This window comes from Papio anubis, chromosome 12 (genome assembly GCF_008728515.1).
Source record: "Papio anubis isolate 15944 chromosome 12, Panubis1.0, whole genome shotgun sequence".
Lineage (NCBI taxonomy): Eukaryota > Metazoa > Chordata > Mammalia > Primates > Cercopithecidae > Papio > Papio anubis.
Window position 1 is genome coordinate 108,079,504 of NC_044987.1, and position 14,334 is coordinate 108,093,837.

At 47.4% G+C, this 14,334-nt stretch overlaps 1 protein-coding gene across 1 annotated transcript; it reads right to left on the minus strand.

Annotated features, from left to right (window-relative positions):
- Positions 1-255: 255 nt before the first annotated feature.
- On the minus strand, positions 256-7,666 carry BTBD18 (BTB domain containing 18). The gene is made up of 2 exons (XM_009186020.4): positions 7,356-7,666; positions 256-2,901 (listed from the first exon to the last, which is right to left on the minus strand). Exons 1-2 carry the CDS (start codon positions 7,477-7,479, stop codon positions 884-886), a joined length of 2,142 nt encoding a protein of 713 aa, XP_009184284.1. The 5' UTR covers positions 7,480-7,666; the 3' UTR covers positions 256-883.
- Positions 7,667-14,334: the final 6,668 nt, after the last annotated feature.

A 14,334-nucleotide genomic window follows, 5' to 3' on the forward strand; every position in this document is an offset into this window, starting at 1 on the left:
CCTGCCTCAGTCTCCTGAGTAGCTGGGATCACAGGTGCACAGCACCATGCCTGGCTAATATCTATTTTATTTTATTTTTAGGAAAGGCGGGGTTTCACCATGTTGGCCAGGCTGGTCTCAAACTCCTGACCTCAAGTGATACACCTGCCTTGACCTCCCAAAGTGCTGGAGTTAACAGGCATGATGAGCCACCACACCTGGCCTGACCTGGAACTTTTAGGGTCTCTGGTAAAACATGAAAAATACTTGTAAAAATTATGGGAGCAAAGTAAATAATTTATTTTTTTAAAAAAGCAACTATCTTTTTCAACTTACTTTTTGGAAGTAATGATGGAAGTACATCTTCTTGTCCCCTGCAGAGGTTTTAGCTAGACTTCCTAATACTGGCAGTGAATAAGCCCCATGTTAGGTGCTGGACAGCATCCATCACTCCCACCCACCTAGTATTCCACCCAACACTGTTTTACACCTTCCTCTGGAACATTTTCTTAAACAGTACACCACCACAGAAGGTGTTCTTTCCCAGCTTTTCCTAAATTACCAGTGACTGGATGCCTTATGACCTGAGAGACCTGACCTTGGCTGTTACCTATGACCTACTAGAACTGGGGAGCACACAGTTTGTTTAAGTTGTCACTAACTGGAAAATAGATTACAAAGAAATAAGATGGTTCAAATTCATAATTTTCTACGTGTGGTACCCTTGGCTTCTGCCTGGCTTCCGAGGCTTAGGGAGGGGAGGAAGGGACCTACAAAGAGCCAGGGGTACACCTGCCTCTTGTGCCAAGAGGAGAGGGCATGTGCCAGCTTCTCTGTCAACAAGCCTTTTGCTAGCTAACACTTCCCACCCTCCCAGGGCCCCTCACCTGCCCTCCCCCCTCCACTATGTTAGTATATCTACCTCTGTTTCTGACTCTGAGGAAGGGTCAGGCCATACGGAGGGAACACTAGTGGGTACCAGCCTCCCCTCTGCTGTCCAGTCCACCACATCAATCTCTTCCTCTTCAGAGCTCGCAGGAAGTGAGCCTAGTAGTTCAGAGTGACCAGATACCTCCTTGCCTGCCTTGGGAGAAGGGTATAATAACTCATCTGTAGTCAGGGAGACTTCCAGCCCAGTCTCCACCCAGTTTGAGCAGGGAGGTGAGAGGTCCCCATAAGACCTCTGGGGAATATCAAGGGAGCTGACATGGAGAAGTTTGTCTTCCTGACCATCCAGTGGCTGGGAGCTGGTAATTTCAAGGTCTGGTGTCCAAGGGCCTCCTACTGAAAGCACTTCTCCACTCACCTCAGAGGGCATGACAAGGGGGCTAAGGAGCTCAGCTGGCTCTTTGTTCTCACCAGCAGGTTCCTTTTCCAATTCTGTGAGCTCCCTGGGCCAGAGTTCCATGTCTGGTAGACACCATTCTTCCCCTTCCATCCAGTTCTTTCCTGTTTCTGTCAGATGGTAGGTAGGGGTTCTACAGCCCTCAGCCCCAGGACTCTCCAGAGACCCTATAGGTGGTTCAATGTCTGAGCCACAGAGCATGAAGTCCAGGATCTCCTCCAGCTCACTGGTGGCAGCAGCACTTGTGATTCGGTACTCCTCAGCCTCACAGGGTTGCTCCAGCAAGGCTGTGTCAAATGCATAGGGCTCTCTGCAGTCAATAGCCAACATAGGTTCCTTCTCTACCAGTTCTGGACTGGACCCAAACTCTGACTTCACCACCGGGTGGTCTGGGGAGTGGCTAGCAGAGACCAGAATGTCTTGTAGCCTAGTGCACACCGGGGAGTCCTGACACAGTTCTATTCTAGTAGATGACATTTCCTGCTCATTACTGGAGAATGGCTGAGTTCCTGAAGGCTCTTGGAAGTCTCCTCCAGGATCTGGGATCTGGGGGCTATCTTGAGAGTTTTTGAGGGGAGGTTCTTGCACCACTTCCCAGCAAGTCCCATTGACAATCTTCCTAAGTTTAACTCTCCCAACCTGCCCCTCCTCTGCAGATTCTGAGTTAGGTGCCCTGACTTCAGGGCTCCGCTTCTTGCTCCCACCTGTCTTTCCCAGACCAGATGGGCTTGGGGTGGTCTGTAGAGGACTAGCTCTCCCTGGTTTTAGCTTGTCCTCTGGTGCTTCTTTATTTACACTCCTCTGCCGCCAAAGACGCCGGCCAGGGGTTGCAGGTACTGAGCTAGGTCCACTTAAAATGCTGGAAGGCTTTGATGTACAGATATCAGGAGATGGCTTTGAGCGACTGAGCCTGATCTTTCTGGGCAACAGGTGTTTGTCCACAGAGGGGTACAAGCTGGGTGGGGAGAGCACTGTAGGATCAAGGGCAGTGTCATTCTTGTTCTCTCTAGGCCCTTGACTATGGCTTGATGGTGAAGAGCTTTTTTCTTGCAGAGTTGGGCAGGCTCTGGCCTTCCTCTTGAGCAGAAGAGTGCCAGACAGATTGTCTGCATTCTGTCGGTTGTTCTCCTGAGGCCCCTCTTCCTTCCCCAAGGACTTCAATCTTATTGCCCCAAGAGGACAAGGAGTCCGAGTAGCAGGCAGTGGGGTGTGAGGGTGGTGGCTGGGTGTCACCACTCTGGCAGAGATTGGTGCAGCACTTGTTGGTTGTAAGCACTCTCGGTTCAGTCTTCGGCCCTGTGGGGCCTTCACCAACTTTCCACCCTCAAGCTGAAGGGATTCCAGCTCAGACACACGGAGCTGACGGGCAGCAGATAGCACATCCTGGGCTTCTTCTTGAGATACTTCCATTTCTGAGGTATACAGGAAGTCCACCAGCTTCCTAAGTGTGCTGATCTTCAGGCCGCCCAGCTCCAGCACCACCTTCCGACCCTGAGCTGGCCTCTCCCGCTCCAGGCGCTCTGTGAAGAAGGGGCTGTAAGCTGACAGGATGCAGCAGTGAGCTGGAACTGCCTCACCTGAAGGGAAACCCAAATTCTTTTGTTATCTCAGGTAGACTGGCATGTTCATGGGGTAAGCACAGACATTACTACCCAAATGTACTGCCCCTTCTCTTATTTCCTTCCATGGGACTTCAAGTAAAAGAAAATGATTCTTCTGCCTGCCTGGAAGCTTCTGCCATTACCTTTTGCCTAGCTAACTTTTTTTTTTTTTTTTAAGATACTCTCTCTCAGTCACCCAGGCTGGAGTGCAGTGGTGCAATATCAGCTCACTGCAACCTCCGCCTCCCGGGTTCAAGCAATTCTCCTGCCTCAGCCTCCCGAGTAGCTGGGATTACAAGCACATGCCACCACACCTGGCTAATTTTTGTATTTTTAGTAGAGACGGGGTTTCACCTTGTTGGTCAGGCTGGTCCCGAACTCCTGACCTCAGGTGATCCACCTGCCTCGGCCTCCCAGAGTGCTGGAATCACAGACCTCATGAACCACTGTGTCCAGCCCGCTAACTTGTTTCTTTATTCTCAAAATCTACCTTTGTCATCACTTCCTTCAGAAAGCCTCCTGGGGCTGAGTGCAGTGCCACATGCTTGTAATCCCAGCTACTAGGGAGGCTGAGGCAGGAAGATTGCTTGAGTCCAGGACTTTGAGACTAGCCTGGGCAACACAGTGATACCGTGACTCAAAAAAAAAAAAGCCTTCCTTCACCCCACCACAAGTCTGAGTTAGGTGTTCCTGGGCAGAGGTACTCTGTAGCTATCATGGCACTTAGCTATCTGTATTGTAATTATCCATCTCCTTCACTAGGCTGTAACTCTGTGAGGACAGGGACCATATCTGTCTTTCTCACTGAGATATATTCAGTGCCTGACACAAAATAGAGGATCATCATTCTTGCTGAATTTAATTTTATTGACTCACACAAGACTTCAAAAACTTTTATAGAAGCAACTTGTGGTCTAACAGAAAGAGCTATGGAGGTGGACTATCTGCTGTGCTCTAGCCGTCTGTTCTGAGCCCCCTTCTCATTTAATGGGCACTTCCCAGGTAATCTCACTTCGCTTCTTCCATGGCTTTAATTACAAAAGGCTTGCTGATGATTCCCAGATCCATACCTCTGCCTAGATCCCTTTCCTGAGGAAGCGAACATACCACAGCTAGCATGTCTACATATATGCCTCACCAGCACCTTGAATGCAACTTTTCCAGAAAATGAACTTATTCCCCACCCCAAAAACCTCTCTCATTTTCTTTTTTTTTTTTTTTTTTTTTTTTTTGAGACTGAGTCTGGCTCTGTCGCCCAGGCTGGAGTGCGGTGGCCGGATCTCAGCTCACTGCAAGCTCCGCCTCCCGGGTTCACGCCATTCTCCTGCCTCAGCCTCCCGAGTAGCTGGGACCACAGGCGCCCGCCACTTCGCCCGGCTAGTTTTTTGTATTTTTTAGTAGAGACGGGGTTTCACCGTGTTAGCCAGGATGGTCTCGATCTCCTGACCTCGTGATCCGCCCGTCTCGGCCTCCCAAAGTGCTGGGATTACAGGCTTGAGCCACCGCGCCCGGCCACCTCTCTCATTTTCTACTTCGAAGTAAGGCATCATATTCACCCAGTTGCCTGAGCTTGAAAACCAGAAGTCATTTTTCATTTCCCCTCCCTTACCCATCACATCTAATTTAAGTATCAGGGTTGTTGGTTTTTGTTTTTGTTTTTCTGAGACAGAGTCTCGCTCTGTGGCACAGGCTGGAGTGCAATGGAGCAATCTCAGCTCACTGCAACCTCCGCCTCCTGGGTTCAAGCAATTCTCCTGCCTCAGCCTCCTGAGTAGCTGGGATTACAGCCGTCTGCCACCGTGCCTGGCTAATTTTTCTATTTTTAGTAGAGAGGGGGTTTCACCATGTTGGCCAGGCTGGTCTTTAACTCCTGACCTCAGGTGATCCACCCGCCTCGGCCTCCAAGGCAGACAGATTGCTTTAGCCCAGGAGTTTGAGACCAGCCTAGGCAATATGGCAAAACCCTGTTTCTATTAAAAATACAAACAATTAGCTGACTGGGTGGTATATGCCTGTAGTCCCAGCTACTCAGGAGGCTGAGGTAGGATAACCACCGGAGCCCGGGAGGTTGAGTTTGCAGTGAGCTATGATTGTCACTGCTCCAGCCTGGTTGGCAGAGCGAGACCCTGTCTCAAAAAACAAAACAAAACAACCCTGGCCGGGTGTGGTGGCTCACGCCTGTAATCCCAGCACTTTGGGAGGCTGAGGTGGGAGGATCACTTGAGCACAAGAGTCTGAGACTAACCTAGGCAAAACAGTGAGACCCTGTCTCTAAAAAGAAAAAAAAAAAAGAATTTGAGCCCAGAGAGTCTGGCTACAGAGTCTATGCCCTTAACCACTTCAGCAATTTTTGTAAACTCTCTTTAATAGCTCATATTTTTATCTTCTCAATGCCTTAATTCAGACCACCATCCCTTCTCTCCTGGATTATGAAACAGCTGCCTATCTAGGCTCGGTAACCAGTAATGGCTGAATGTTGTTTCTAAAGCAGGTATCAGATTATAACCTCCTGCATAAAACTGTTCAGTACATTTCCCAGTGTCCTGAAATACCTACTTCCTTTGCATGACACTTCAGACCTCACATGTTTACTAATTTCCCTTTTCCTCTTTGGTCAATACACCTTTTATAGTCTGCTCTAGTAATAATGAACAAATCCCTTGGTCACATCTCTGAACCTATATACATGCTGCTTTCTGCCAGGAAAAATTGTTCCCTGCTTCCTCCCACTTGTTTGTCCTTCAGATCTCACCTAAGGGGTTATTCCAAGAAAAGTTCCCTAACCTTGTCTCCCAGTCTCCTCAAGTCTGTGAAGGATGTTCCTTTTTTATCCTCCTAAGTCTGCCTATACTTACCCAATTATATTTTTAATATATTGCACAGTTACTTGAATGCACTGGATATTTGAATGTCTTCCCCTTATAAGATTTCCTTAAGAAGAGGAACTTTTGTATGACCACGGTAGCAGTGTTTAGCATACAACAGGCAACTGATAGTTTTCTTCTTTATTTGGAATTAAATAGTCAATCTCAGCTCTGCACTTACTAAGAGAAGCAGCAGGCAAGTCACTTAACTGTAGTCCTCAACTCATTCCTATGTAGAATTGGAACTATATAGCTAAGACTTCTCTTACAAGACTTAGAATCAAATGAGACACTATACTGTATGTACTCCACAAACTGTAGAGTGGTATACAATATTGGTTATCATAATTTTTTTTTATAAATGAAGAAATTGAGCCCCAGAGAGATGAAGTTACCTGCCCATTTGACAGTTACTAAGTAACTGTCTTCTAATCTTGGGCCTTGTACATTATATATCAGGGTCTACTTTATGCTGAATTAATATTTCCAGTGTGAAGTGAATGGGGTGGAAATAAGCTATACATTTTTAGTTTTAGCAACAAACAGCAAAAGTCATCAATTTGAAGATTAAAAAATTAAGCAGGCCAGGCGCAGAGGCTCACGCCTGTAATCCCAGCACTTTGGGAGGCTAAGGCGGGCAAATCATGAGGTCAGGAGTTTGAGACCAGCCTGGCCAACATAGTGAAACCCCATCTCTACTAAAAATACAAAAAATTAGCTGGGTGTGGTAGCATGCACCTGTTGTCCCAGCTACTTGGGAGGCTGAGGCGGGAGAATTGCTTGAACCCGGGAGGTGGAGGTTGCAGTGAGCCGAGACCGAGCCATTGCACCCCAGCCTGGGTGACAGAGTGAGACGCTGTCTCAAAAACAAAAACAAAAACAAAACAAAAAGAAAAGAAAATGGGAAAATGGGGTTGGACATGGTGGCTCACGCCTGTAATCCCAGCACTTTGGGAGGCCGAGGCGGGTGGATCACTTGAGGCCAGGAGTTTGAGACCAGCCTGGCCATCATGGCAGAACCTCATCTCTACTAAAAATACAAAAATTAGCTGGGCCTAGTGGTGCATGCCTGTAATCCCAGCTACTTGAGAAGGCTAAGGCATGAGAATCACTTGAACCCAGGAGGTGGACGTTGCAGGGAGCTGTGACTGTACCACCACACTCCTGCCTGGGCAAGAGAGTGAGACTCTCAAAAAAAGGAAAACATAATAGTATCATCTAACACATACTGTGGTTGGTACATTAAAAGCACTATTCTAAGTGCTTACCCACGTTAACTCTTAATCTTCACAACCATCCCATTGGAATATTATCTATGTTATATAGAATTTATCTGCTTATAAAACTTTACAATTAGATTCATTATTTAAGAGAAAGAAGCAAAGTCACAATTTCACTCTTGAAAACAGTAGTAATTGTCCTAGAAACAAACAGCCCTTTACCAACTAGTTTACAGTGGTCATAGGCAGTAACATTTTGCTGATTTTGTCCTTTACCCTCTGGCCCTGAACTCGTTTTATCTTATTCTGTGGTGAGTTTTCAGTTGAATTCCCACCAGTCTCTTACCTTCTGCCTGCAGAAGGACATCACAGAACACATCACTCTGCTGCTGGTGATGAAGCTGCAGAAAAGCTAACCTGAGGAACCGGGGGTTCCTGTATAGGATTTTGGGACTGGCAGGAGAGCACATGTTGCAGAGTCTTAACAAAACCTAGGTTTTCACAGATCAGACTCCTGTAGGTGAAATAATACATTTCAGAGGCATGGTTATATCTAATTTGTTTTTTGTCTTTGAAATGGCAGGGAAATTTTGAACGTGAGAGATAATAGTATATGAGTTGAGTAAACATCAGCCCAGAAATTGTGCCAAGGATATCTCATGAAAGAAAATTATCATAGTGGTTACATGTGGGAGCTGAGAGATAAGCCTAGGTTTGGGTCTTGGCTCTATTTATTAGCCTAGCTGTATAATCTCACACAGGTGACCTAACTTCTCTGAGTCTCACTTTCCTATTCATGAAATGGAATAATAGTACTTACCTTGTAGGGTTGTTTTAAAGATTAAATGAGTCAGTGAAGGTAAAGTTGTTTAGCACAGTGAGTGCCTGGTACAAAATAACTACCATGCCCCAAATGGTAGCTATTATTATCCTTCAACCTTCCTCATTTCCATTACCACTGAGACTCAACTGCTACAATGCTGACTACTCATACTCTTCCTGAGCACCACATCCTAGCTCCATAGGTATAATCTTCAATTTAACACTTTTAAGGAAATACTACTGGGTATAAAATTATCTCTAGTAAGTCCTATGCACCTTTTCTCTGAGCTCACTGTATCACACTAACCAGCAGAGGGTGCACAATAAAGAAGAGAAGCCTCTGACTCTGCGGGAAGGTCTCTCACAGAACCGAGGACATTGCCACCCTTGGCTGGGTGTACTTGACCAAAGTGAGCCTGACTGACCCTGGCAGTAGGCAAAGAATTTGGCCTTTAGGTTTGTATAGTTAATTACCAGGCTAACAATGGAGCAAAGATAGTTAAGCATTTTACCCCTCCCAAAACAAACTGAGTATTCTGACTTCAGGTTTATGTCCAGCTTTTTAGCATCGAAACCCCCCCACTCACTGCACAGCTGAGTTCCTTTCCTGGAATGCAGTTTTCTATCAGGTAGCACTGAGAGTCCGAACAGTTCACGTCAAAACTATCAGGAAAGAAGAGTGAAAAGGTAAATTAAGAGAAGGCAGGCTTGGCCGGGCGGGGTGGCTCACGCCTGTTATCCCAGCACTTTGGGAGGCTGAGGCAGGTGGATCACCTGAGGTTAGGAGTTCGAGACCAGTCTGGCCAACATGGTGACTCCCGTCTCTAAAAATACGAAAATTAGCCGGGCATGGTGGCAGGCGCCTGTAATCCCAGCTACTCGGGAGGCTGAGGTGGGAGAATCGCTTGAACCTGGGAGGCGGAGGTTGCAGATACAGCCACTGCACTCCAGCCTGGGCGACAGAGGGAGACTCCGTCTCAATAAATAAATAAATAAATAAATTTAAAAATAAAAAAATAAATTAAAAATTCCCATCCCAGTAAGAGAGATGTGGATGGAGGATGGCAGCTGTTGCAAGGGCCCTGGGGAAGCTTCCCAATCCACGAGCGCCCGGCCTTGCCCCCAGACCCAACCTGGAATAGCTTTGCGGTAGACTTTGCTCCTGTTGCCCTCTCTGTGCTTGTCCTCTGTCCAGCCTGCCTTGCTTCCTCTCAATGTCCAGCGTTGAGTCGGGAGGCTGAGCAAAGAAGCGCAGGTGGACCAACGGCTGAGTGCTTCACCTCCCCGCCCAGAAGCAAGGGAATCGGTGTTGGCGGAAAAAGCGGGGCTTCAGGGAGAGCCCTGCAAAGCGGGGTGCCCCGCACGCTTGGGCGCCCTGGCCCAACTCCTTTGAAGAAAGATTTCTAGGCGCGAGGGTTTCTGGGAATGGAGCGTGGGGATCCGGGAGGCCCAAATTCAGGACTTCCCGTCACGGCCACCTCCACCAGCACAGACTTTGCAGGCAGCCCCTGGCGCCCTTGTATCTCTGCGGGCCTCGGCACCCACATGCACTGGGTGGTGGTGATAGCGAGGGTTGTGAGGCCACGCGGCCAGCGCCACACACCTCGTGCCACCGCCCTAGCGCGCTGCGCGTCGCAGAACCCTACGCCCCTCCTCCTCCCGAGCCCTCGGGCTACGTCCGCCGGATACGTCATTCCCATTGGCCGAAGGCTCCCGGGAGAACCAATCAGAGCAGGAGGAGCGCTTCGGGCGGGAGGCTAAGTCTCGAGGGACTTGAGGGCTGAGGGAAGATGGCTGGGCTGCAAGAGGCAGGGGGAAGGGCCCACCGGGGAGAAATTCTTGTGAAAGCTGTCGTCTTCCTCAGCACTCGATGAAAACACACCGAAAAAGAGGGTAGGGATGCTGTAGTAGAGAGGGTGCCAAGGCAGTTAAGAGTCATGTCCATCTTCCCTTTGAAGAGGCAGCAGATGCCCTTGGCTCTGCTTGGAGCGCTCTAGGCTTCGTAGAGGAAGAGGTCTCTGGATGGCTCTGCTAACACCGGGTCCCCCATATCGCTAATTTAGAAATCCCTTCAGACCGGAGATGTTCTGGAATGAGGTCATTGGGCAGTTTCTGAATTCAGTTTCTTTACTGATTCCACTCTAACCCCAAATCTTGGAGAATTAATGACCCAGGGATTTTGCAGAAATCGCGCCCCCCGGAACGGTCTCTATTATCCTTAGAGAGACGATTTAAAAAAAAAAAAAAGTTAATTAGGCCGGGTGCTGTTTTCACGCCTGTAATTCCAGGACTTTGGGAGGCTGAGTGGGGCGGATCACGAGGTCAGGAGTTAGAGACCAGCCTGACCAACATGGCGAAACTCCGTCTCTACTAAAAATACAAGAAATTAGCCGGGCCTGGTGGCGCGTGCCTGTAATCCCAGCTACTCGGGAGGTTGAGGCAGGAAAATCGTTTGAACCCGGGAGGCAGAGGCTGCAGTGAGCCGAGATTGCGCCACCACTCCAGCCTGGGTGACAGAGCAAGACTCAGTCTCAGGAAAAAAAAAAAAAAAAAAGGTAGTTAATGTTTCCCAGGCTGTGACGCGACCCCAGCTCACTGCAGCCTCGACTTCTGGAGCTCCAGCAATCCTTCCACCTCAGCCTCCCAAGTAGCTGGGGCTATTGGCGAGCGCCACCACGCCTGGCTGATTTGTTTTTCTTTTCTTTCTTTTTTTTTTGGAAACAAGAGTTTCACTCTTTTTGTCCAGGCTGGTGTGCAAGGCATGATCTTGGCTCACTGCAACCTTCACCTCCGGGTTCAAGCAATTCTCCTGCCTCAGTCTCCTGAGTAGCTGGGATTACAGGCATGTACCACCATGCCCAGCTAAGTTTTGTATTTTTAGTAGATACGGGGTTACACCATGTTGGCCAGACTGGTTTCGAACTCCTGGCCTCAGGTGATCCACCTGCCTCGGCCTCCCAAAGTGCTGGAATTACAGGCGTGAGCTACCGCGCTTGGACTGATTTTCTTTTTCTTCTTTTCTCTTTCTTTTTCCCCTTCCTTCTCTCCCTTCCTTCCTCCTTTCTTTCTCTTGTTCTCTTCTCTTTCTTTTCTTTTCCTTCCCTCCCTCCCTTCCTTCCTTCCCTCCCTCCCTTCCTTCCCTCTTTCCTTCTTTCTTTTTTTCTTCTTTCTTCAGTATGTTCTTTCTTTCGTTCATTCTTTCGCTCTTTTCATTCGTTCTTTTCTTTTTTAAAATAGAGACAGGGTCGGCTGTGCGCGGTGTCTCACACCTGTAATCCCAACACTTTGGGAGGCTGAGGCAGGTGGATCACGAGGTCAGGGGTTTGAGACAAGCCTGGCCAACATGATGAAACCCTGTCTCTACTAAAAATACAAAAATTATCTGGGCATGGTGGCACACACCTGTAATCCCAGCTGCTGGGGCGGCTGAGCCAGGAGAATGGCTTGAACCCAGGAGGAAGAGGTTGGAGTGAGCCAAGATCATGCCACTGCACTCCAGCCTGGGTGACAGAGCAAGACTCCATCTCAAAATAAGTAAGTAAGTAAATAAATAAATAAAATAAAGACAGGGTCTCCCTACATTACCCGGGCTGGTCTCAAACTCCTGGGCTCAATTGATCCTCCCACCTTGGCCTCCCAAAGTGCTGGCATTACAGGCATGAGCCACCGAGCCCGACCCAGAGACAATTTATTTAGCCCAGTTCCTGACTGGAATCAGCTGTTTTCAGGGATGATACTAAAATTAAATTATCTCAAGATTTATTATTATTATTATTATTTTTTGTGAGACTGAGTCTCCCTCTGTTGCCCAGGCTGGAGTGCAGTGGCATGATCTTCGCTCACTGCAACCTCCGCCTCCTGGGTTTAGGTGATTCTGCAGCCTCAGCCTCCCAAGTAGCTGGGATTATAGGCACTCACCACCACGCCCGGCTAATTTTTGTATTTTTAGTAGAGGTAGGGTCTCACCGTGTTGGCCAGGCTGGTCTCAAACTCCTGACCTCAAGTGATCTGCCTGCCTCGGCTTCCCAAAGTGCTGGGATTACAGGTGTGAGCCAGCGTGCCTGGCCTAATTATCTCAAGATTAAATATATACAGAGAATGCCAACCCATGGTATAATTCTGGACAGCAGTTCTTTCCCATGTGGGTTAGGACCTAGGCCCTGGCTTCAGTTATTGCCCCTCAGTAGGTAGTCTGTGATGTCCAACTCTGGGTGAGAATGGCTGAGTCCAAAGCTGCTGGTGACAAAGTGGGGTGAATTGAAACGAACCAGCTCCCACTGAGGTCAACTGGAGGTAGAAAGGAAGAAAGATGCCTAAGACAAGAGGAATGTGCAAAGGGACAAAACGTAGAGGGGTGAGGGTACAGTGTGCCCAAATGTCTTTATTGACACCTTTTCAAAAATGATTTGAGGTTGGTTGAAATGGTGGTGTGGGGAGTGCATTTCCAAGTCAGGTACTATTTCCCCCAGGCTGAGGCCTCTGATGTTGAGATGGAGAAAAAACAAGGACAGAAAACATTTTTGGTTGCCGTTGTCTTACTTTGAAGAAGAGGCAATTAGTGAGAGGACATAAAACTTAGCAGAAGGAGGACAGATTTTAGATGTCAGTGGCAGCAACAACAGCACAACACACACACACACGTAAACAAGCAAGGAAAACAAAAGAGAAGGCAGAACAACCCTTGTTTATGGCATCTGTTACTATAGAATCAGAACTTGATTGGACAGGTAGAGTACCAGTATAGATGACTGTGTGGAAGTGTAAGGAAATTATAAATGTATATCTTCTCATTAATATATTGCCATGAGGATTAAATTAATTTTCAAGAAGTGGAGAGGACTTATTTTTTTAATCTAACATGATTTTAGTTAAATCTTGTGTTGGTAGAATTTCTTAAGGTGGCTCAGGCCGGTAATCCCAGCACTTTGTTGAGGCTGAGGCAGGCAGATCACTTGAGGTCAGGAGTTCGAGACCAGCCTGGCTAACATGGCGAAACCCTGTCTCTACTAAAAATACAAAAATTAGCTGGGCATGATGGTGGGCACCTATAATCCCAGCTACTTGGGAGGCTGAGGCAGGAGAATTGCATGAACCTAGTAGGCGGAGGTTGCAGTGAGCTGACATCACACGACTGCACTTCAGCCTAGGCGACAGAGCAAGACTCTGTTTCAAAAAAAAGAAAAAAAGAAAGAGAGAGAGATAATAATAACTTCTAAAGGGATTGATAAATGGCCATCCTATCCAGGGCTTCAAAAATGACAAACTTTGATTGTAATGTGTAACCACCAGAGGGTAGAAAGGAGTAAAAATATTTTGTTTTTCTTTGTATGGATAACCAGTGGGGTTTTGGAGTTGAATTTTAAAAATTTATTCTTGGCATTCAGAGGCTCGCTCTGTCTCCCAGGCTGGAGTGCAGCACAATCTTGGCTCACTGCAACCTCCATCTCCTGAGTTCAAGCAATTCTCCTGTCTCAGCCTCCCAAGTAGCTGGGAATACAGGTGCATGACACCACGCCTGGCTAATTTTTGTATTTTTAGTAGAGATGAGGTTTCACCATATTGGTCAGGCTGGTCAGGAACTCTTGACCTCTGGTGATCCACCTGCCTTGGCCTCCCAAAGTGCTGGGATTACAGGTGTGAGCTACCGCACCCAGCCTTATTTTATTTTTGAGACAGGGTCTCACTTTGTCACCTAGGCTGGAGTGCAGTGGCACAAACACAGCTCACTGCAGCCTTGAACTCCTGGGCTTAAGCAATCCTCCTACCTCAGCCTCCCAAATTAGCTGGGACCACAGGTATGCACCACTATGCCCTGCTAATTGTTTTTTTAAAGTTTTTTTGTAGAGGTGAGGGTCTTGCTGGGTTTCCCAGGCTGGTCTTGAACTCCTGGGCTTAAACGATCTTCCTGCCTTGGCCTCCAAAATGCAGGGATTACAGGCATTAGCCACTGTACCTGGCTGTTTTAGTCTATTTTAGAACTAGAATCATCACAGCATAACACTCTGCCCTATATAATAATTTTAATACTTCTTTTTAAAACACACTTTTTTTTTTCCTCTCTCAGCTTTTTCTTAATATTTCACCATTTTATGGTATCTTGTTTTTCTGGTTTTGTATGTGGTAATGATTGTAGATGGGGACATGAAACTTTGAGTGTTTGTAAAACTGAGCACCGAGTGTAATATTCCATGCATCAAAACAAAAGAAAAAAAGAAAGAAAAAAACATAAAACAATTCTGTATGTCTAAAACACATCTTCTGTCTATTGACTTCTCTCCATTTTTACTGCTGCCCTAATCCAAATCCCTGTCACTGCAGCTTGACCAGTACAATAGCCTTTAAACTCCTCTTGAATGGGGCGTAGTAGTTCACATCCGTAATCATGGCACTTTGGGAGGCCAAGGCAAGCAGATCACTTGAGGTCAGGAGTTTCAGACTAGCCTGGCCAACATGGCAAAACCCAGTCTCTACTAAAAATACAGAAATCGGCGGGGCGCGGTGGC